Source organism: Octopus bimaculoides, chromosome 24 (genome assembly GCF_046866305.1).
Source record: "Octopus bimaculoides isolate indiv1 chromosome 24, ASM4686630v1, whole genome shotgun sequence".
NCBI lineage: Eukaryota > Metazoa > Mollusca > Cephalopoda > Octopoda > Octopodidae > Octopus > Octopus bimaculoides.
Window position 1 is genome coordinate 6,400,180 of NC_142951.1, and position 21,268 is coordinate 6,421,447.

Here is a 21,268-nt window from a genome sequence, read left to right on the forward strand (position 1 = left end):
CCAACTATTATTTTTGATTTGTATAAAATACCAAACTCCGTTATCCATCCTTAGGATATAAAAATAAACACGTAAATTATTTGGCAGCTTACTCGTTGCTTTTTTGTTCGTTTCGTTTTCATACGTTGCGGTATTTTGCTTTCTGATTTCCAATCCTGTGGAGGTGACTTTGCCTTATGTTTAGCGGCATATCATTGGCGGTGGGATTTTTCAGACATACGATGAATGAACGCCTGCAACTGACGAAACGCATATAAGTTGAAATCACGTGATCTAGCAGTTCTGCGACCCATGTTAGACGGCTTTCGTCTGCTAGCGATATGTTTGTGCTTCTGAGCACTTTTCGTCTATATGAGAGGATCTTACAAGGCGAATACCACTGTAATACGGTATTCTAACAATATATTCACATTAAGTTGGATACAAAGATTGCCATATACATACATACATATATATATATATATATATATATATATATATATATATATATATATATATATATATATATATAAATTATGTGTGTATATTTCGTATGTGTATTTCAAGTGCATGTGTTTATTACCGGCATAATGCCTCTCCCAAGGTTTAATTGTATGTATGTATATGATATATCATATATACTAAGGGTTCTTTTTTATTTATGAATATGTGTATGTATGTGCGTATGTATATGTATGCGTGTATTTTTATATGTATGTTTTTGTACATGTATTTACGCATATGTGTGTATGTCTGTATATATGCATGCGTACACTTATATGTGTATATATGTATCTATGCATATACACATACAAATATACATACAGGCACGTCCGTTTTCATTTAATAGTTTCCTATGTCAAACTGTTTAAAGTTGTTCTAAAGTTGTTTTCTTTCTCTTATCAGGTGTTGTATTCAGAGGATTCTTACGGCGAAAATGGCCGGATGGAACTGGTCAAAGAAGCAGCAAAATATGGTATTTGCGTGGTTGCAAGCCACTCAATTGACAAGCTACAGAAGAGCACTGAGTTGATAAATGCTCTTAGACGAAACCCGAACGCAAAACCTGTTGTGGTTCTTGTCAGAAATAAGAAATCTATTCGGAGAATTCTGGAAAGTATCCGAGCCGAGGCGGCTGCCGGAGAATTTACTTTCATTGGTTTGGACAGTTGGGGAACATCTGACCATATAGTAAAAGGTTTCGAGAATGAAGCAGACGGCACGTTGATATTTCGTTACAAGACAGCGGCGATTGCCGATTTTCAGAACTACTTGGATTCACTAGATGCTCAGAATCACGCACACAATCCTTGGTTCATCGAATGGTTTCAAAATATGTTTAAATGTGCCCTCACTTCTGCCGATGTACTGAAGCACGGCCAACTTTGCAACGCCACATATGCCAAGTCTAAAATTACGTCTTCACCTTGGTTTGAACTCGACCCGAGAGTGTTGTTCGTTACCGATGCTGTCTATGCGTTCGCTCACGGTCTTGATAGTTCTTTGAGGGAGGTGTGCGGTCAGAATTACAGTGGTGTCTGTAGCAAGTTCTTAACGTCACGTGACAGTGGAGACATACTCGTCAAGAACATCAAAGCAGCCAGATTCAGAGACGAAAATCTACACTATTTTGCTTTCGACAAGAATGGTTTTGGCAACATTCCTTTCGAAATATTCAATTACAATTCCAAAAAATATGATCTGGTATGATTCCATTATTCTCTCAACATTATTCTATTATTCTCTTAAACTAATCTGTCTAGCACATTAGACTGCGGCCAGGCTGGGGCGCCGTTTTAAAGAATTTTTAGTTGCACCAATCGACCCCAGTACTTTTTTTTTTTGTTAAACTTGGTTCTTATTATATCGGTATCTATTACCGAACCGCTATGTCACAAGGTCGTAAACACACCATCACCGGTCGTTAAGCGATGGTTGGAGACAGACACACACACACACCCAGATACATACGTACATATATGTATATATATGTGTGTATATATATATATATATATATATACATCTGTGTGTGTGTGTGTATAAATATATATATACGTATATATATATATATATATATATATATATATATATACAGAGAGTGAGATATAGCTATATATATATATATATATATATATATATATATATATATATATATAGAGAGAGAGAGAGAGAGAGAGAGAGAGAGAGAGAGAGATGGATAGAAAGAAAGAAAGGAAGAAAAAAAGAAATATATATATATATATATTATTATTATTATTATTATTATTATTATTATTATTATTATTATTATTATTATTATTATTATATATGCATACATGACGATAAAGTGGTTACCGTATACAAGAACGTCTTGGGATAAGACCCACTTGTCCGTGAAATATTCTGATCATGTTTTCCTTTTCTTCTACATTTTACAGGTGGGTGAGTACAGCTTAACCAATGAACGGTTTTCTTTGAACGAAAACAGCCTCAAACTATTCGGTGGGGCGTCAGTGACGTCAGTGCGTCCATCTTGCAAAGAAAAATGTATCTCCTGTCAGTACATGTCAAACGAACAACCAACGATGTTCATACCCGGAGACCTACTCATCGCCGCCATGTTTGATATCCACAGTGCAGGTAATAGGCCCTTCTCTTTTACTCTTCTATAATTTCACCTGTTCCATGGCGCCATAAATATTCCTTCATACATTCTTTCATACATTCTGTTATTCAATTTTTTTTTTCATATTACTCCATCTTTTCTATCCTTATTACGCCCTTCTGTTATTCCATCAAAGCATCTCATTCATCCTATCCTTCTACCCAACTTAGCCCGTCTATCCTTCTGTTATTTCATCCTTGTACCAGTTCATTAATACTTCACTTCTGTCATCCTTTCTTTCCATCATTCCATCCTACCATCCTGCCCTCCCTCCCTTCAATCCTTCTCTATATTTCATCATTCCATCTATTCCACATCCTTACATCATTACATATTTATTACCCAACATTATGTCCTTCCGTGCTTCTTTTCTTCAATTCTGCCATCCTTACATCCAATATATCATTCCATTATTCCGTTCTTCTATCCCTATACCCTCCCATCCTTACATCTTTCAATCCTTATACCTGTAATCTTACCTTGTTTATTCCATCATCCTATCCATTTAATCCTACCGTCCTTCTTGTCTGCTATCCTTCTATCCTACCGTCCTCCTTGTCTGCTATCCTTCTATCCTACCGTCCTTCTTGTCTGCTATCCTTCTATCCTACCGTCCTTCTTGTCTGCTATCCTTCTATCCTACCATTCTTTCATCCCACTATCTTTCCATCACACCATTCTTACATTCTGCCATCATTCTACCCTCTCATTCTTCCATCATTCCCTCTTCCCATACAACGATTCTACTATCCAGCTATCTTTCCATCCTGCCATCCTTTTATCCAACCATCATTTTATTCTGCTATCACTGCATTCTACCGTCCTTCTATACTGCCATTTTTCCATCCCTAAATATTGTAAATATACACCTTAAATATTGTACTTGTTGTTGTTGTTGTTGTTGTTGTTGTTGTTGTTGGCACTCCGTCGCTTACGACGTCGAGGGTTCCAGTTGGTCGGATCAACTGGAACCCTCATCGTCGTAAGCGACGGAGTGCCAACAACAACAACAACAAATATATACACTAAATATTAACTAAATAGCCTAACCTATTTTATAACTGTAATGAGTCATCGCAGATCTTTAAACATTTAATCCAAGACGAAATTCTATCGGTTTTCTTATCTTTCAATTCCAGATCAATCACCGTTCGTTTGTGGTCCCATGAGCGTTTATGGAGGTTTCCAAAATACTGAGGCCTTTGCTTTCGCTCTCGATTGGGTTAACCGGGGTCTATTAAGTGATGTGACCTTAAACAATATCACTCTTGGAGGGATCGCGTTTGACGGTTGTTCAACACCGGCTCGAGCCAAATCGATAACTTTGAACTTCCATCACGGTCTATTGAACACCAGGTAAAAATCTTCTTATTTATTTCAGTCATTTCACTGCGGCCACGCTGGGGCACCGCCTTGAAGGCCATGGAATTAGAAATTGGTAAATAGAAACTGTTGGCAATTTTTCAATGGAACTGGGTTTCTTTTTACTTTTTATAGAGTGTAACACTGAATCTACCGCCTTGTTGAACACTGATGTATATTTTTATGTACATATAGACATGTATATATTTTATATGTGTGTGTGTGTGTGTTACAGACACGTATATATAATATATTATATATATGTGTATATGTAGACATGTATATATATAATACATTATATATATATAGATATATCTATATACAGACATCATATATATGTATGTATATATGTATATACATGTATATATATATATATATATATATATATATATATATATATATATGTTTTTATATTATTAATAAAATTAATAAAATTATCAATAATATTCACAGGAAATCAATATCCAAATTTCCGAAAGATATATGTTTAATGTGACACAGTAATATTTTGAATTATAATTAAATTAAAATTTAAGATATACAAAATATAAATGTACATAAAAATACAAGCGTATATAAATGTATATAAAAATGTATGCGTAATTGAGTATAAATATTATGAAAGTCTAAAGTTTGAAAAGCATCTTATATATTACATATATATATATGTGTGCGTATATGAGCATACATATATGTATGTGTATGTGAGTGTGTGTGTGTGTGTGTGTGTGTGTGTGTGTGTGTGTGTGTGTCTGTGTATGTGCGTGTGCGTGCGTGTGTGCATACATGTGTATCACGGACTGATACCCCCTCTTTAAAGCTGCTATTTCACGAAGACCAGACGACCGCAAAGGCGGACATTATTGCTGCTGCTGTTGCTGCTGGTTGCAGAGGTGGGGGGGGGGGTCGTCGTCGTCAGGAGTTGTGGTGGTAACGCTTATGCTACTTGTTTTTTTTGTTGTTTTTTTATGTTGTCATGGTGATGGTGACAGCAGTGACGGTGCTGGTGGACATTTCATTGTTATTTCTTAATTCCAACTTTTCCCATGTTATTTATTCTTCAGCAAACTGGAAATTCCTGACGTTAAGATTTCCCACACGATGGGTTGGTTTAGCTACGACAGCGGGAGCACGAAAGACATGGCATCAATCGCCCAAGACTTCAACGTTCCGGTAATCAGTCCAGGCGCCACTTCACCAGACCTCCTCAACAAACAGCGCTTTACCACGTTTTTCCGGACAATACCTTCCGACCAGAGAACCTTACAAGCAATGGCAGACCTCGTCAAAGAGTTAGGTTTTACCTATATTATCACCCTTAACGCACCGGACGTCGGGAACAGAGACGCGAGAGACGAATTTCACCGGTTAGCCAGTTTGCGGGACGTGTGCATTGCTGCTTCATATGAATTCATCACAGACGGTACTTACAAAGACATAATTTACCATATTGTACGCTCTAGTACTCGAGTCGTTGTTGTGTTCTCTGAACCCGATCGCCACATCACGGCTCTTTTAAAAGCCAAACAGACCTCACTCGCAGCGCAGGACATCATTTTCTTGTCCAGTCGACCCTGGTATGGCAAAGTGAAAGTCCCAACGTTGGTTTACGAAAAATCGATCATGTTCCAGGTTGGCAAATCTATATCTATTTTTGATTTGTATTTCTTCGTTTAATACCTTTTTTATATCTATATATTCATCTTAATGTGTGTGTGTGTGTGTGTGTGTGTGTGTCTGTGTCTGTGTGTATCTGTGTGTGTCTGTGTGTGTCTGTGTGTCTGTGTCTGTGTGTGTCTGTGTCTGTGTGTGTGTCTATGTCTGTGTCTGTGTGTTTTTCTTCCCCGCCACCGCTTGACAACCGGTGTTCGTGTATTCTACATCTCCGTAACTTAGCGGTTCGGCAAAAGAGAGACCGATAGAATAAGTACCAGGCTTACCAACAAATTAAGTACTGGGGTCGATTCATTCGACTAAAAATTTCTTCAAGGCCGTGCTCCAGCATGGCCGCAGTCTAATGACTGAAACTAGTAAAAAAAGCTAAAAGACTTGTCATAATTTCTTGTCTTTTCTTTCGCAGACGAAGTTCCCGATTCTTGAAGAATTTAAGTCATGGCTCCTTAAAAAGACCCCAAGCAACAGTAAAAACCAAACTAACCCTTGGTTTAACGAGTACTTCGAGATCTACTACGGGTGCTATTTGGGTACAAACTGCACCGTCAGCGATTCGCTTGTGGACAATCGGTTCGAACAGAATCACCAAGTGGTTCCTACCATAAACGCTGTGTTTTCTTTGGCCAAAGGCATTCAAATGACCCTACAGGAAAAGTGTGGCGTGTCGTATAAGGGCATCTGTAATGAATACTTGACCGATTTGGACACCAGGCAGAAGATAATGTCCAACATGGACAGAATGGCGTTGACCACTATTAACGGAAGTTCCTTCCGGTTCACTAACCGGGAGGTTGAAGGTGTGGTCGTGGTCAGTCACGTTCATAATGGAGTTATTCGTAACGTGAGTAGAAATTTTGGCTTTTGTTATTATTAATATTTATTTAACCTCCAAGGCGGCGAGTTGGCAGAAACGTTAGCTCGCCGCGCGAAATGCTTAGCGGTATTTCGTCTGCTGTTACGTTCTGAGTTCAAATTCCGCCGAGGTCGACTTTGCCTTTCATCCTTTCGGGGGTCGATAAATTAAGTATCAGCTTCGCACTGGGGTCGATGTAATCGACTTAATCCCTTTGTCTGTCCTTGTTTGTCCCCTCTATGTTTAGCCCCTTGTGGGCAATAAAGAAATAAGAAACGTTAGCACGGGCAAAATGCTTAGCGGTATTTCGTCTGCCGTTACGTTCTGAGTTCAAATTCCGCCGAGGTCGACTTTGCCTTTCATCCTTTCGGGGGTCGATAAATTAAGTACCAGTTGCGTTCTGGGGTCGAGCTAATCGACTGGGTTCCGCCCTATCGACTTCTTTCCCGAAATTTCAGGGCTAATGCCCTTAGTAGAGAGGGATATTCATTTAACCCCAAAGGTGTTCTGAGATCAAACAATACCAACAACCACATCGCCATCACCACCACCACCACCTTCACCACCACCACCACCACGATCACCAGCATTACCACCACCATCACCACTACCACCACCACCACCACCACCATCACCACCACCACCACCACCATCACCACCACCACCACCACCACCTTCACCACCACCACCTTCACCACCACCACCACCACCTTCACCACCACCACCTTCACCACCACCACCTTCACCACCACCACCTTCCCCACCACCACCTTCCCCACCACCACCACCACCACCACCACCACCATCACCACCACCACCTTCACCACCACCACCACCTTCACCACCTTCACCACCTTCACCACCACCACCTTCACCACCACCACCACCACCACCTTCACCACCACCATCACCACCTTCACCACCACCACCACCACCACCTTCACCACCACCACCTTCACCACCACCACCTTCACCACCACCACCTTCACCACCACCACCTTCACCACCACCACCTTCACCACCACCACCACCTTCACCACCACCACCACCACCTTCACCACCACCACCACCACCACCACCTTCACCACCACCACCTTCACCACCACCACCTTCACCACCACCACCTTCACCACCACCACCACCACCACCACAATCACTGCCACCGTCATCTCCGCCACCCCTTCAACCATCACCACGACCACTGCAACCACAACCACCACTACCAACAACAACAAAAACAACAACGATTGCAATAACAAAGAAATGAAGAACACGCTGGATTGGTACACAACAACAACCACAACAACAACATCATCAAAACCAAACAACATTCACAACAACAGCAACAATTCTTGCTTATTTTCGAAAAGTTTTTTCCTTATTCATTTTTTATTATTTTTTTCATTTTTTCATTTTCTTTTTTTTTTCATTTCATTTTTTTTCTCGTTCTTTTTTTCGTTCCAGATGGCTGAGTACTCCGGTAAATCTCTGAATTACTTGACTGATAAGAACAGGTTAATCAACGACTACAGGCTCGTCCCTTCCACATGCATTGCATCTTGCAGTAAATGTGAACAAACTTCGAAGACGGACAATCAATTCGTCTTTTCTTCCGGAGATTTCACGTTGGTCGGTAAGTTACGTATAAGACGGTCTTCCCTTTACTCTTTTACTTGTTTCAGTCTTTTGGCTGCGGTCATGCTGGAGCACCGCCTTTAGTCAAGAAAATCGACCCCAGGACTTATTCTTTGGAAGCCTAGTACTTATTCTATCGGTCTCTCTTTGCCGAACTGCTAAGTTACGGGGACGTAAACACACCACCATCGGTCGTCAAGCGATGTTGGAGGGACAAACACAGACACACAAACACATATATATATATATATATATATATATATATATATATATATATATACGACGGGCTTCTTTCAGTTTCCGTCTTCCAAATCCACTCACAAGGCTTTGGTCGGCCCGAGGCTATAGTAGAAGACACTTGCCCAAGATCCCACGCAGTGAGACTGAACCCGGAACCATGTGGTTGGTAAGCAAGCTACTTACCACACAGCCACTCCTGCGCCTGTCTTCCTTTTGTTGTGTTTTGTCCTTTTTTTTCATTTTTTTTAATCTTTGTTTCCTTTTTTTATATTGGGTTGGTGCATAATCCTTGGGGGTTTTTTTTTTTAACAAATTTTATCCAGCAAAGACAATAACAATATTTAACAAAAACATCTTTAAATGACGGTCGGACCGTCTGGCCAACGGGGTAGCATCCGTCGAAAGCTATTACAATACGAGGAAGTGCACTGTGACCAGCGGTATATGACAACATCCGATACTCTTATCGATACAATGACACAGTGACGGTAATATATATATATATATATATATATATATATATATATATATATATATATATATATATATATATATATACGTGTATAAGGGATGACCACTAGGTGGACATCCAATATGCTAGAAAGAGGTCATCAACGACCCAACCACAAAGAAAGATAATGTTCTCCAGAAAAATTTCGCAAAACACCAGGACAGGACAAAATGAGAAATATACAGAATAAAGAATTATCTATGGCCACTTGGTTTTAAATTGAATTAATATTCAATTTATCACCCTATCTATATATATATATATATATATATATATATATATATATATATATATATATACATAGAGAGAGAGAGAGAGAGAGAGAGAGAGAGAGAGAGTTTTATAAGTGCCAACTCACGAAACTCGCGATCTTTGAGTCACTCTGTTACTTCTGCTAAATATTATTGGGTTGGTGCATAATTATTGTGGCTTTTTTTCAACAAATTTTATTAACAAAATTTTATTAACACAAACAATAACAATATTTAACAAAAACATCTGACCGTCTGCCAAGCAAATGGGAAGCAGTAATTGAAGTAGATGGTGAATATGCTCCGGAATAATCATTTAAAGATGTTTTTGTTACATGTTGTTATAGTTTTTTTTTTAAATAAAATTTGTTGAAAAAAGTCGGGGTCGATAAATTAAGTACCAGTGAAACACTGGAGTCGGTGTAATTGACTAGTCCACTCCCCACAAACTTCAGACCTTGTGCCTATAGTAGAAAGGACTACTACTACTACTACTACTACTACTACTACTACTACTACTACTACTACTACTACAAAGTTATTACATGCTAATTTGATTAACTGTGTACAATTTTTACCAATTGTACGACAAGACAAGATTGTACATATCAGTGTAAATTTTAATAAATATTTTTAACAACAATTTCAAAATCCAGACACTAATTTATTTATTTTTCTCTATTTTAATAAATTTCAGGGCTCTTTGATATACACAAAAAAGGACCCACTCCATTTAGCTGCGGGGTCATTAACGATGAACAAGGATACCAGCTCGTGGAAGCGTTTAATTATGCCGTTGATTACGTTAACAGTAACCGAGGAATTTTTGACAATATCCTTCGAGGTGTCACAATTGGTTCTCTTGCTGTGGATGTCTGCCAAAGTCCAACCAAAGCTGGTAACATCGTGACAAATCTACAAAACAAGAACGCTCATCTCTTCGACAATGCCACCAACTCTTTCATCGATCCAGCAGATTTCCAGGTTTATGTCGGACCCTTTGATAGCGAATCTTCCCTACGCGTTGCAGATATTCTCACTAAATTAGGAATCCCTCAGATCAGCTACGGTGCCACTAGTGCCGAACTCTCTAGCGATCGGTACCAATTTTTTTCAAGGACTGTTCCGTCGGACAGCAAGCAGGCACGAGCGTTCGTTTCGTTTTTGAAACGCTACCAGATCAAATACGTCCAATTAATCAGCACTGAAGATACAATTGGACGGTATGGGAAAGAAGAATTTGCCAAAGTGGCCTTCGAAAACAAAATATGTATCACGCAGAACGTAAGCTTACCACGAGATGAGTTTCTAACTCAATTTGATGCTGATGTCGCAATCAATAAACTTGCCTTACAGGATGAAACAACGGTCGTTGTGCTTTTTGTAACTAACCCGCGTCTTCTGCTTGTTTCGGCAGAAAAGAACTACGTTATCACCTCGCGTTTTTTGTTTATAGCTACTGACAAATGGGGCGCCGACCCAGACATGTTACGAGACCTAAATAAACTGTTATCGAAACGCCAAATCGTTATATTTGATGTAGAAACGGCTGATCTACCGGACTTCGATAAATACCTTGATACGAAAAGTACAAGAGCGAACAACAATAAAAATTGGTTCAACGAGTATTACGAAGAGCTTTATAGCTGTACAACCACTTCCAACGCCTCCTCGAGGTTTCCTACAACGTGCAGTGGAACTAGCTATCGAACTTTACCTATAGCTCCGAAATATACTCAGGACCCTTACGTACTTTTTGTAGTCAATGCGGTCTTTGCGGCCGCCATCGGGATTCATGGGGCATTGCAAAACGTGTGTGGACGCGATTATAACATCATCTGTGATCGATTTATATCTTCCGACCAAAGACCTGCTATTCAAAGGTACATTCTGTCATCCCAATTTATAGACCCAGGTCTGCAACCATTTTACTACATGAAAGGAAGCGATGACAGCATTCGAGGTTATCATATATATGAACCAGTTGAAACCAAACAGTACACTAACGTAAGTGACATTTTACAGATACAAATAAATATCCAAGTGGCTATGTCAGTGCACGTCATATTTCTCGAAAGGCATCATATACAGCTATAATATCGAAGGTTACCTTGGATAGAGAAATTCGAAGGATTGCTTTGGTCCAATGGCAGGACGCTTGTTATATCTACAGGAGATCTAGGTTCGAGTCTCACGGGTAACCTTCGCCTTTCCCTATCCGAAAGAGTCTTTTTTTTTTCAAACCAATATTTTGCATGCTATTCTTTATAGTTGTAAGCTATGTGCTTCGGGAACCATTATTCCAAAACAGAATTATTTTATATTTCTCCAAATTCTTATGATGCCCGCAGTCTATCTATCTATCTATCTATCTATCTATCTATCTATCTATCTATATATACATATATATATATATATATATATATATATATATATATATATATATATATATATATATATATATATATATATATATATAATTCATTTAAATACAGTGTACATTTAAACACATCAGAGATGCCTATAATAGGACATCTAACCCGCTAGAAGGAGCAGTCAAAACATAGATAGATAGATAGATAGATAGATAGATAGATAGATAGATAGATAGATATCGCTCAGAGATTTAATATTGCTTATATATATATATATATATATATATATATATATATATATATATATATATATATATATATATATATATATATATATATACACACATATATGATTGAAAAAATTTGGAGTCAACAATAGCACACACATTCACACGCGGGCATATATATATATATATATATATATATATATATATATATATATGTCATTATTCAGTTTTAATCCAAGATTTTTTACCAGTAAAGAAAAATCTGGTTTCTAACCTAGATCCAAGGCTCTTTCATGGGAATTTCAACGGCATCTACAGAGTATGTATGTATGTATGCATGTATGTATGTATTCGTATGTATTATAGAAAGCAAAAAGAAAATCAGTGAATGGTACCAGATATTTTTCTCTCGCCACAGATCGGCAGTTATAACGAAACCGATAATCTGAAGCTGGACGCCAGATACAATATAAACTGGTCGTCATCCTGCTCAGCAACCAGCTGCGCCAAATGTATTTTCCCTCCATCGGAACCAACCCATTTTATGACCATGAAGTCGCCGAACGATCTCAACTTAGTCGCCGTCTTTGACATACATTTCGCAGACGATAAGGCGTTTAACCAATGCGGTAATTTAAACACGGCTTCCGGCTTTCAGCACGCTCTAGCTTTCTTCTATGCCATTCGAAACGTCAACAAAAACACTCGGAACAGACTAGCAAGCAGTCTGCAGTTGGGTGGAGTTGCCCTGGACACGTGTTCGTTACCGGTCACCCTCGGACTGGATGTCTATAGCCTCTTGACCGGAAGCAGTCGATGCAGAAAAAAAGGCGCTAACGAAATAGTGAGTTGATTTTTATTAGCTTTTATTTGCTTTATTTTTACTCACATCTCTCAGTTAAAACTACAATGATTTTCTTCCATAGCAGTTTATTCATTTATTCAGTTCATTATAATGTAATAATAAGTTGTGCCCGTAATTCAAAGGGTCAGCCTTGTCACACTCTGTGTCACGCTGAATATCCCCGAGAACTACGTTAAGGGTACACGTGTCTGTGGAGTGCTCAGCCACTTGCACGTTAATTTCACGAGCAGGCTGTTCCGTTGATCAGATCAACTGGAACCCTCGACGTCGTAAGCGACGGAGTGCCAACAACAACAACAATAATGTAATAAGAAAGGATGTTGAGCTGGCGGAAACGTTAACACGCCGGACAAAATGCTTAGCGGTATTTCGTCCGTCTTGCACGTTCAAATTCTGCCGAGGTCAACTTTATCTTTCATCTTTTCGGGGTCGATAAAATAAGCACCAACTAAGCACTAGAGTCGATTTATCAATTTGCACCTCACCCAAAATTTCAGGCCTTGTGCCCATAGTAGAATGGATTATTGTTGTTGTTGTTGTTGTTGCTGCTGTTGATATTGTTGCTGTTATTATTTCAATATTTTGTATACCAGATCTTCCCGCCAGCCAGTATCGTCGGTTTCGTACCCAAAGCTAGCAGCAACGCAGTACCAATCGCAAACATGCTGAGAGACTACGGCATCATGACACTCAGCCCAAGTGCTACAACGACCAAACTGAGCGACCAATCGATCTACCCTCACTTTCTCAGAACCGTCCCACCAGACGATCTTCAAGCGAAAGTAATGATGGATATCCTGAAGAAAATGCAATGGACGTATGTGTCCAGCGTTTATTCGGACAACGAATACGGCAAAAGTGCCATCCAAACATTTCTGAAGGCGGCCGATAACGACACAGCGGTCTGTGCTACGAAGATAATTTCTATGCCAATGAACGCCACAAACAAGGAAGCCAAAGATATTGTTGAAAGGTTAAATCGCGAAGCTGGTGCCAGAGCCGTAGTTCTGTTTCTTAAAGACTATCAGATAAGGTGATTGTTTTTTTGGGGTTTTTTTTTAGTTTTTTTTTCTTTCGATTTTGTTCAATTTATTTAGACGCAGGATGAATGTGGGATTTGAAGGCATGTAAATAAAGTCGTTCTTAGCTAGACTTGCAATCAGGAACCGCCGACAGATTGTTCGATTCTTAACACAACAATTGTTCAATTCTTGTCACGATCTCTCTTCGCCACGTCTCCTCTCTATCATAGACAGCATGGAAAAAAAACAGGGAAATTTTTCTTCTCTCTCACCGACATGACGTCATCTCCCCCGATGTGACGTCATCTCCCCCTGACGTGACGTTATCTCCCCCCTCTTCCGATCTTCCTTCCACCACAGAACGCCAGCTAAACTCCTTCCTTCAAAGATTTTTAAGACAGATGATGCGTTTTTATTTTCGTTTTCAACAGGCGTAGGAGTGGCTGTGTGGTAAGTAGCTTGCTTACGAACCACATGGTTCCGGGTTCAGTCCCACATCGTGGCATCTTGGGCAAGTGTCTTCTACTATAGCCTCGGGCCAACCAAAGCCTTGTGAGTGGATTTGGTAGACGGAAACTGAAAGAAGCTCGTCGTATATATGTATATATACATATATATATATATATATGTGTGTGTGTGTGTGTGTGTGTGTATGTTTGCGTGTTTTTCCCCACCAACATCGCTTGACAACCGATGGTGGTGTGTTTACGTCCCCATATCTTAGCGATTCGGCAAACGAGACCGATAGAATAAGTCCTGGGGTCGATTTGCTCGACTAAAGATTATTATTGCTGATATTATTATTATTATTATTATTATTATTATTATTATTATTATTATTATTGTTCGTCCATTATTCAGACTATTATTGCAAGCAGCCAAGGACCTGGATTTGGTCAACCGTTTCGTGTGGATCGGCAGTGACACATGGGGAAACAACATGTATGTGGTCAGCAACGGTCTGCAAGAGACAGCAGCTGGTGCCATCACCATACAAATCAGATCAAAGGTACTGAACGGCTTCCTGGAGTACGTGAAACAACTGACATTAGAAAAACACGATGGAATTCCAGACGATTGGTTCTTCGACTTTTATCAGGATATTCACAAATGTCGTCTGCTCTTTACTGACAGAGCGAAAAATTACGATAGAATCTGTACTAAAAATGAAGTAATAACAGACGATAAAATACAACAAGATGCATTCATTTTCCACACAGTTTTGGCCGTTGAAATGATAGCGATTGGACTCAATAATATCAAAGAGGTAATTATAAGTCTTAGGTGGTTTTAAATAAGTTTGTTTCCCAACCACATGATGTTAGCTTCTCTCCCGCTACATGACACACACCTTGGGTAAGTGTATTAGCCCCTGCTATGGCCACTGGCCGATCAAGGCCCTGTGAGTGGATTTGCTAGGTAGAAACGAGCTGGCAGAAACATTACCCCGCCGGGCGAAATGCTTAGCAGTATTTCGTCTGCCGTTAAGTTCTGAGTTCAAATTGCGCCGAGGTCGACTTTGCTTATCATCCTTTCGGGGTCGATAAATTAAGTACCAGTTAGGTGGTTTTAAATAAGTTTGTTTCCCAACCACATGATGTTAGCTTCTCTCCCGCTACATGACACACACCTTGGGTAAGTGTATTAGCCCCTGCTATGGCCACTTTATGTTCAGCCCCTTGTGGGCAATAAAGAAATAAGAAATAAGAAACTGAAATATATGTATGTATGTATGTATGTATGTATGTATGTATGCGTGCGTGTGTGTGTGTATTTCTGTTGTATTTGTCACCTACCACCGCTTGACAGCCGGTGTTGGTTTGTTTTCGTCTACATAGTTTAGAAGTCTTGTAAAAGAGACCGTTAGAATAAATACCAGTTTCAAAAACAAAAGTACTGAAGTCGATTTGTCCGGCTAAACCTTTCAAGGCGGTACTCCAGTATAGCTACAATCCAATGACTGAAACAAGAAAGCGAACAGAAAAACGATTAAAAGTATATCTTAATTGAAAAGTCTTCTGCCACAGCACACTGGAATGGCTCGCAAATAACACACTTCTCAGAACACTTTGATTATTGTTTTCTATTTGAATTGGGGAATCTTTTCCCGAAATATTCTAGGATCATTAAACAAGTTATGTAAGGTATTATCTAATCTTTTCTCTTTGTCTTCATTCATTGATATCATCTTACATACTTTGCCTCACCTGCATTCCTCAAAGATTAAAGTTTCTTTTTATGGAAACATTTGTCTTCTTTACACATAATACTGTAACGTTTCAAACCAACAGCAATTTTCTAAAATGTTTAGAGTTATAAGCAGATTTCATTTGAGATTCATATATTGAGACTGAAACAATTATAGTGTAGTAGAGTTGAAACTGGTATTTTTAAAATAACACACGTATGCATTATACATGTTTCATTGAGAAGGCGCGTAACTTATTAGCTAGGGTGTTCGACTCACGATCGTAATGTCATGAGTTCAATTCCTGGCGACGCATTCTGTCCTTAAGCAAGACACTTTATTTCACGTTGCTCTAGTTCATTCAGCTAGCAAAAAATAAGTTGTACCCGTAATTCGAAAAGGGCCAGCCTTGTCACATTCTGTGTTACGCTGAATCTCTCCGAGAATAATTTTAAGGATACGTGTGTCAATGAAGTACTCAACCACTTCTGCGTTAATTTCACGATCGTGTTGTTCTTTTGATCGGATCAGCTTGAATACTCGTCATCGTAACCGACGGAGAACCAGAGCCAGAACGTGGTCTGGAAGAGATTTTTAGCTGCTATTTTTAGCAAGTGTAATATGAGGGGGGGGGGCCTCTAGGTAAAAGAAAATACAGGAGGATCTGTTAATTATTATTTCATTCAACATATGTCCCTCTCAGATTCACACACTTATTGCAGTGGTCCTTAAGTTTTTCTAATCCCCGTATAAAAGAAGTCAGAAGACTGGACCTCCAACCAGGCCTTCCGCGAGACCCTTGAAGCCAGGAACTTTTCAGCACCCCTTCGTACCACTATGTAGCATGCTTTCCCTATATTGTCTTTTATATCTCCATGCACATCCTTATTAACATTGCCTTTTCTAAATTCCAGTGTCGACAAGACAGTACGGTGAGCGTAGCCAGCTGCTTAGCGCTACAGAAGAACAAGAACGCCATAATCTACGACAGCGTTCGTAAATCTCCGTGGATCGATCTTCATTTAAGTGACGAAGACATTCCTAGTAATTTTTCCTTCAAATTTACGGAATCCGGTTACGGAGATATTGGTTACGACATTATGAATTATCGATTCAATATCTACAAAAACAAATATGAATATGTCAGGGTAAGACATCTTCTAGAGTATTATTTACCGACATCGCCTTATATCCGGCCCTACCAGCCTTTTCTCCCTTCCTTCCTTCCTTCCTTCCTTCCTTCCTTCCTTCCTTCCTTCCTTCTTTCTTTCCTTCCTTCCTCACGCCAGTGCTGGGAGCAATAGGCTCGGGAACAGAAGGGGTGCAAGGAGAGTATGCCTCTTAAACTTTTGGCGAATGGGATGCAATGAAAACGCTTTTGGTCGTCTTGAGTTGGACCTGATTTTCCACTTCCTAAAACAACTTCAGTTCCTACACTTATGGTCGGGAACTCTGTAAAGGGTCGTGGGATCTGCTTTTTCTTCCTGACTAAGCGAGAGAGAAAACAAACAATGAACTAATCTGACTTTTCGAATGCTTGTATTGTTTTAATGAACCCACATTGTTTAAATTTGCAATTCTTTCGTTTAATATAATCATTTCTTTATTGCCCACGGGGAGGGGCTAAACATAGAGGGGACAAACAAAGACAGACAAAGAGATTAAGTTGATTACGTCGACCCCAGTGCGTAACTGGCACTTATTTAATCGACCCCGAAAGGATGAAAGGCAAAATCGACCTCAGCGGAATTTGAACTCAGAACGAAATACCGGCAGACGAAATACCGCTCAGCATTTCGCCCGGCGTGCCAGCTCGTCGCTCTCCTTCGTTTAATGTATTGGCTGTATAAAGGATATGAGATAGCAGAATTGTTGGCACGCCGATAAAATAATACCAGTTGAGTACTGGGGTCAATGTATTCGACTTAGTTCCCCAATCCAAAAATTTCAGGCCTTGTGCAGATAGCAGAAAGGAATATATTGGCTGTATAAATGGGGCGCGCTGGCAGAATCGTTAGCACATAAGGCTAAGGCGGCGAGTTGGCAGAAACGTTAGCACGCCGGGCGAAATGCTTAGCGATAATCTGCCGTTACGTTCTGAGTTCAAATTCCGCCGAGGTCGACTTTGCCTTTCATCCTTTCATGTTCGATAAATCAAGTACCAGTTATGCACTGGGGTCGATGTAATCGACTTAATACCTTTGTCTGTCTTTGTTTGTTCCCTCTATGTTTAGCCCCTTGTTGGCAATAAAGAAATAAGAAACGTTAGCACACAAGGCAAAATGCTTAGCGGAATTTCGTCTGTCTTTACGTTCTGAGTTCAAATTCCGCCGAGGACAACCTTGCGTTTCAGCCTTTTGGGATCGATAAAATCACTACCAGTTGAGTATTGGGGTCCATGTAGTCGACTTACTCACTCCCTCACCCCCGAAACTGCTGGTCTTGTGCCAAGATTTGAAACCAATATGTTGGCTGTACCTCTACCTCCACCCCCCCCCATCATAATTTGTTACATATGTTCACTTAATCTTACAAGATACTTTATTCTAAGAAATTGAAGAGAAAGTAATATTTTGATATTACATGAAAGTAATTGAAAAGAAATGCAAGTAATACAACTATTATAAAATAAATTCTTAATTTTTATTTAATTTTCAGATTGGATCATGGGTCGACTCTTTGAACCTAAACATATTGGACTATCGAGGATCTGAATACGCGGATATCGCGATTATACCACTGTCACGTTGTCCTGTCGGAAGTACCTGCAACTGCCTGAATGCTAAAGCAGAGAAAGTGCAACAGTCAACACCTCAGTCTGATTTATTAACTTCGGGTGAAGACAAAATATACATTGACCCAGAAACGGGTGCTTTCGTCAATCTTCGGAGCCTCCCGTCTATAGGCGAACGATTCTCCAGCGTCTGGGGTACCATTGCAACGACATTGGCCGCTCTTGGAGCTTTTTTCTCGTTCTGTTTGTTCTGCTATTTCATACTTTTCTACCCGTTCCGAGGAGGCACAACCATTCTGGGTTTCACGTTGATTATTGCTATTACTGGACTCTATTTAATGGTTATTCCGTTCGTCGCTCACGCCACTCCAGAAGTTTGCAGTATCCGAAGGGTGTTCCTAGGGTTCTTCTACGCTTTGGCCTACGCGGTGCTGGTGGTGAAACTCCTAGACGCCTACCGAAACATCGACAAGGAAGAACTGAAATACAAAAACCTAGCACAACCTTGCGGCTTGCTGTTGATTACTCTCTTCATCGTGGCCATCCAGTTGATGATAGCCATCCAGTGGTTAATTCTACAGCCGCCAGAGGTCGTTAACGTGCCCGTAGCCGGCATGCTGTATCCTCGGTGCGCCCCGCACGACTTCTCCGACGAATCGCTGGTCATCTCATTCGTTTTCATCATGTTCCTTCTACTCGTTAACGTTCTGATTGGTTCGGCTACGTGGAACAACCCGAACAACTGCTACGAATCGCAATGGATTCTGGGAATGGTTCTTCTCAGCATCCCCGTCTGGATAATTTGGTGCTTGATCTCCACTCTCAGCAGCTACAACGTACGAGACATCGCAGTGGCCGGTGGCATTTTGGTCAATGCCACCATATTGCTGGTTGTTGGACCACTTAACCGACTGAAACTCATGAAGAAGAACAACAACATGCAACCTTCTGAAAAAGACGATTATTATCTTTACGACAGCGGTGAGTAGAGTGGCGGGGGGGGGGCTTATTGTTTTTATTGTCGTTTTGGGTCATCGTTGGTGTTGTTGTTGTTGTTGTTGTTGTTGTTACAGTCGTTGATTTTTTTTGTTGATTTTTTTTTTCTTTTCGCCTCCCTCCTTGACAATTCATGGGTCAAAGAAGAACGCAACATCAACTATATAGCACGTGTTGCTCCTTGGTCGACCGCCACTAGGTCCGGTCTGTTTTTGCACGAGCACCTGATCTCTTTGCATTGGGAAATCCCAGAGGATTTTACGACTCTCCGACTCTGCCACTCTCTGCGATTTGTGCTCACACCACGTCTTGCCTCACTCTAGCCCCACTTTTCGCACACAGCTTCCAATACTCTTTTACTCTTTTACTTGTTTCAGTCATTTGACTGCGGCCATGCTGGAGCACCGCCTTTTAGTTGAACAAATCGACCCCAGGACTTATTCTTTGTAAGCCTAGTACTTATTCTATCGGTCTCTTTTTGCCGAACCGCAAAGTTACGGGGACGTAAACACACCAGCATCGGTCGTCAAGCGATGGTGGGGGGGGGGGACAAACATAGACACACAAAAACACATACATATATATATATGTATATACATATATATATATGTATATACATATATACGACGGGCTTCTTTCAGTTTCCGTCTACCAAATCCACTCACAAGGCTTTGGTCGGCCCGAGGCTATAGTAGAAGACACTTGCCCAAGGTGCCACGCAGTGGCACCGAACCCAGAATCATGTGGTTGGTAAGCAAGCTACTTACCACACAGCCACTCCTGCGCCAATGTAGCACTTTCGCTACCTTATCGTGTCATCACAACCCGTAGTGGTTTTGGACAGGTCTAAGGCATTCGTTCGTGATATGGGCAATGGTTTCGTCTCCTTATTATCTATCATTGCTTCTATTTTTATTATTATTATTATTGCCATATTCTTCATGTGTGTGTTTTTTCTATTCTTTCAGGCTTAAATGATGACGATGTATTCTATGGCAACGGTTATAACACTGGTCCACGTATCAGAGATTACCCGGCATACCCCCAATAGTCCTCGACAACACAGACACACAGACACTGTATTAATGTAAGTAGATACAATGGCGTCGCTCTATTTCGGGTTTTGTTTTTACAACTTTCCTTATATAACATATATGTGAATGTGTGAGACAGCGTATGACTATGTATGCATATATATATATATATATATATATATATATATATATATATATATATATATATATATATATATATATATATATATCGTTTTTGGATTTGGTTTGCAAGATTTTTCATGTGATTTCGTGTGTTGAAGCATATATTCTAAGTGGAAATTTTACCGGTGAGTGTGTTAAATTTTAAGGCACAATAAGAAAATGACTCTCCCCAGACACAACAGTATATATATATATATATTAGGGACAAAATCCAAAATTACAGGTAAAAACAATTTATAAAAAATTAAAATTAAATTGAGCTTTTTTTTGGGTTATTTTCCCGAAAACTATATATTTTAATTTAATTTGTCAAAATATTTTCGTCGCTTTGAGACCGCGACCTGTTCACTGACAAAATTCTGTAATGCAGCACAGAATTTTGTCAGTGAACAGGTCGCGGTCTCAAAGCGACGAAAATATTTTGACAAATTAAATTTAAATGTTGAAGTGAATCTAACGGATTTTGTGTGTTATTTTAAATGACTTATAAACACC

General features: G+C 39.8%; 1 protein-coding gene across 2 annotated transcripts in view; it reads left to right on the forward strand.

The window, feature by feature from the left end:
* The window catches only part of LOC106868777 (uncharacterized), a 39,827-nt gene that overhangs the window by 14,442 nt on the left and 4,117 nt on the right, over window positions 1-21,268 (forward strand). For both annotated transcript variants that reach the window (XM_089341383.1, XM_089341384.1), the window contains 13 exons: window positions 886-1,683; window positions 2,397-2,598; window positions 3,763-3,979; window positions 5,050-5,617; window positions 6,066-6,500; window positions 7,977-8,145; window positions 9,847-11,156; window positions 12,170-12,595; window positions 13,210-13,649; window positions 14,500-14,905; window positions 16,741-16,974; window positions 18,485-19,541; window positions 20,525-20,643. In XM_089341383.1, coding sequence (XP_089197509.1) covers window positions 886-1,683; window positions 2,397-2,598; window positions 3,763-3,979; window positions 5,050-5,617; window positions 6,066-6,500; window positions 7,977-8,145; window positions 9,847-11,156; window positions 12,170-12,595; window positions 13,210-13,649; window positions 14,500-14,905; window positions 16,741-16,974; window positions 18,485-19,541; window positions 20,525-20,607 — 6,345 coding nt within the window. In that variant the 3' untranslated portion in view covers window positions 20,608-20,643. The remainder of the gene's footprint in view (window positions 1-885; window positions 1,684-2,396; window positions 2,599-3,762; window positions 3,980-5,049; window positions 5,618-6,065; window positions 6,501-7,976; window positions 8,146-9,846; window positions 11,157-12,169; window positions 12,596-13,209; window positions 13,650-14,499; window positions 14,906-16,740; window positions 16,975-18,484; window positions 19,542-20,524; window positions 20,644-21,268) is intronic.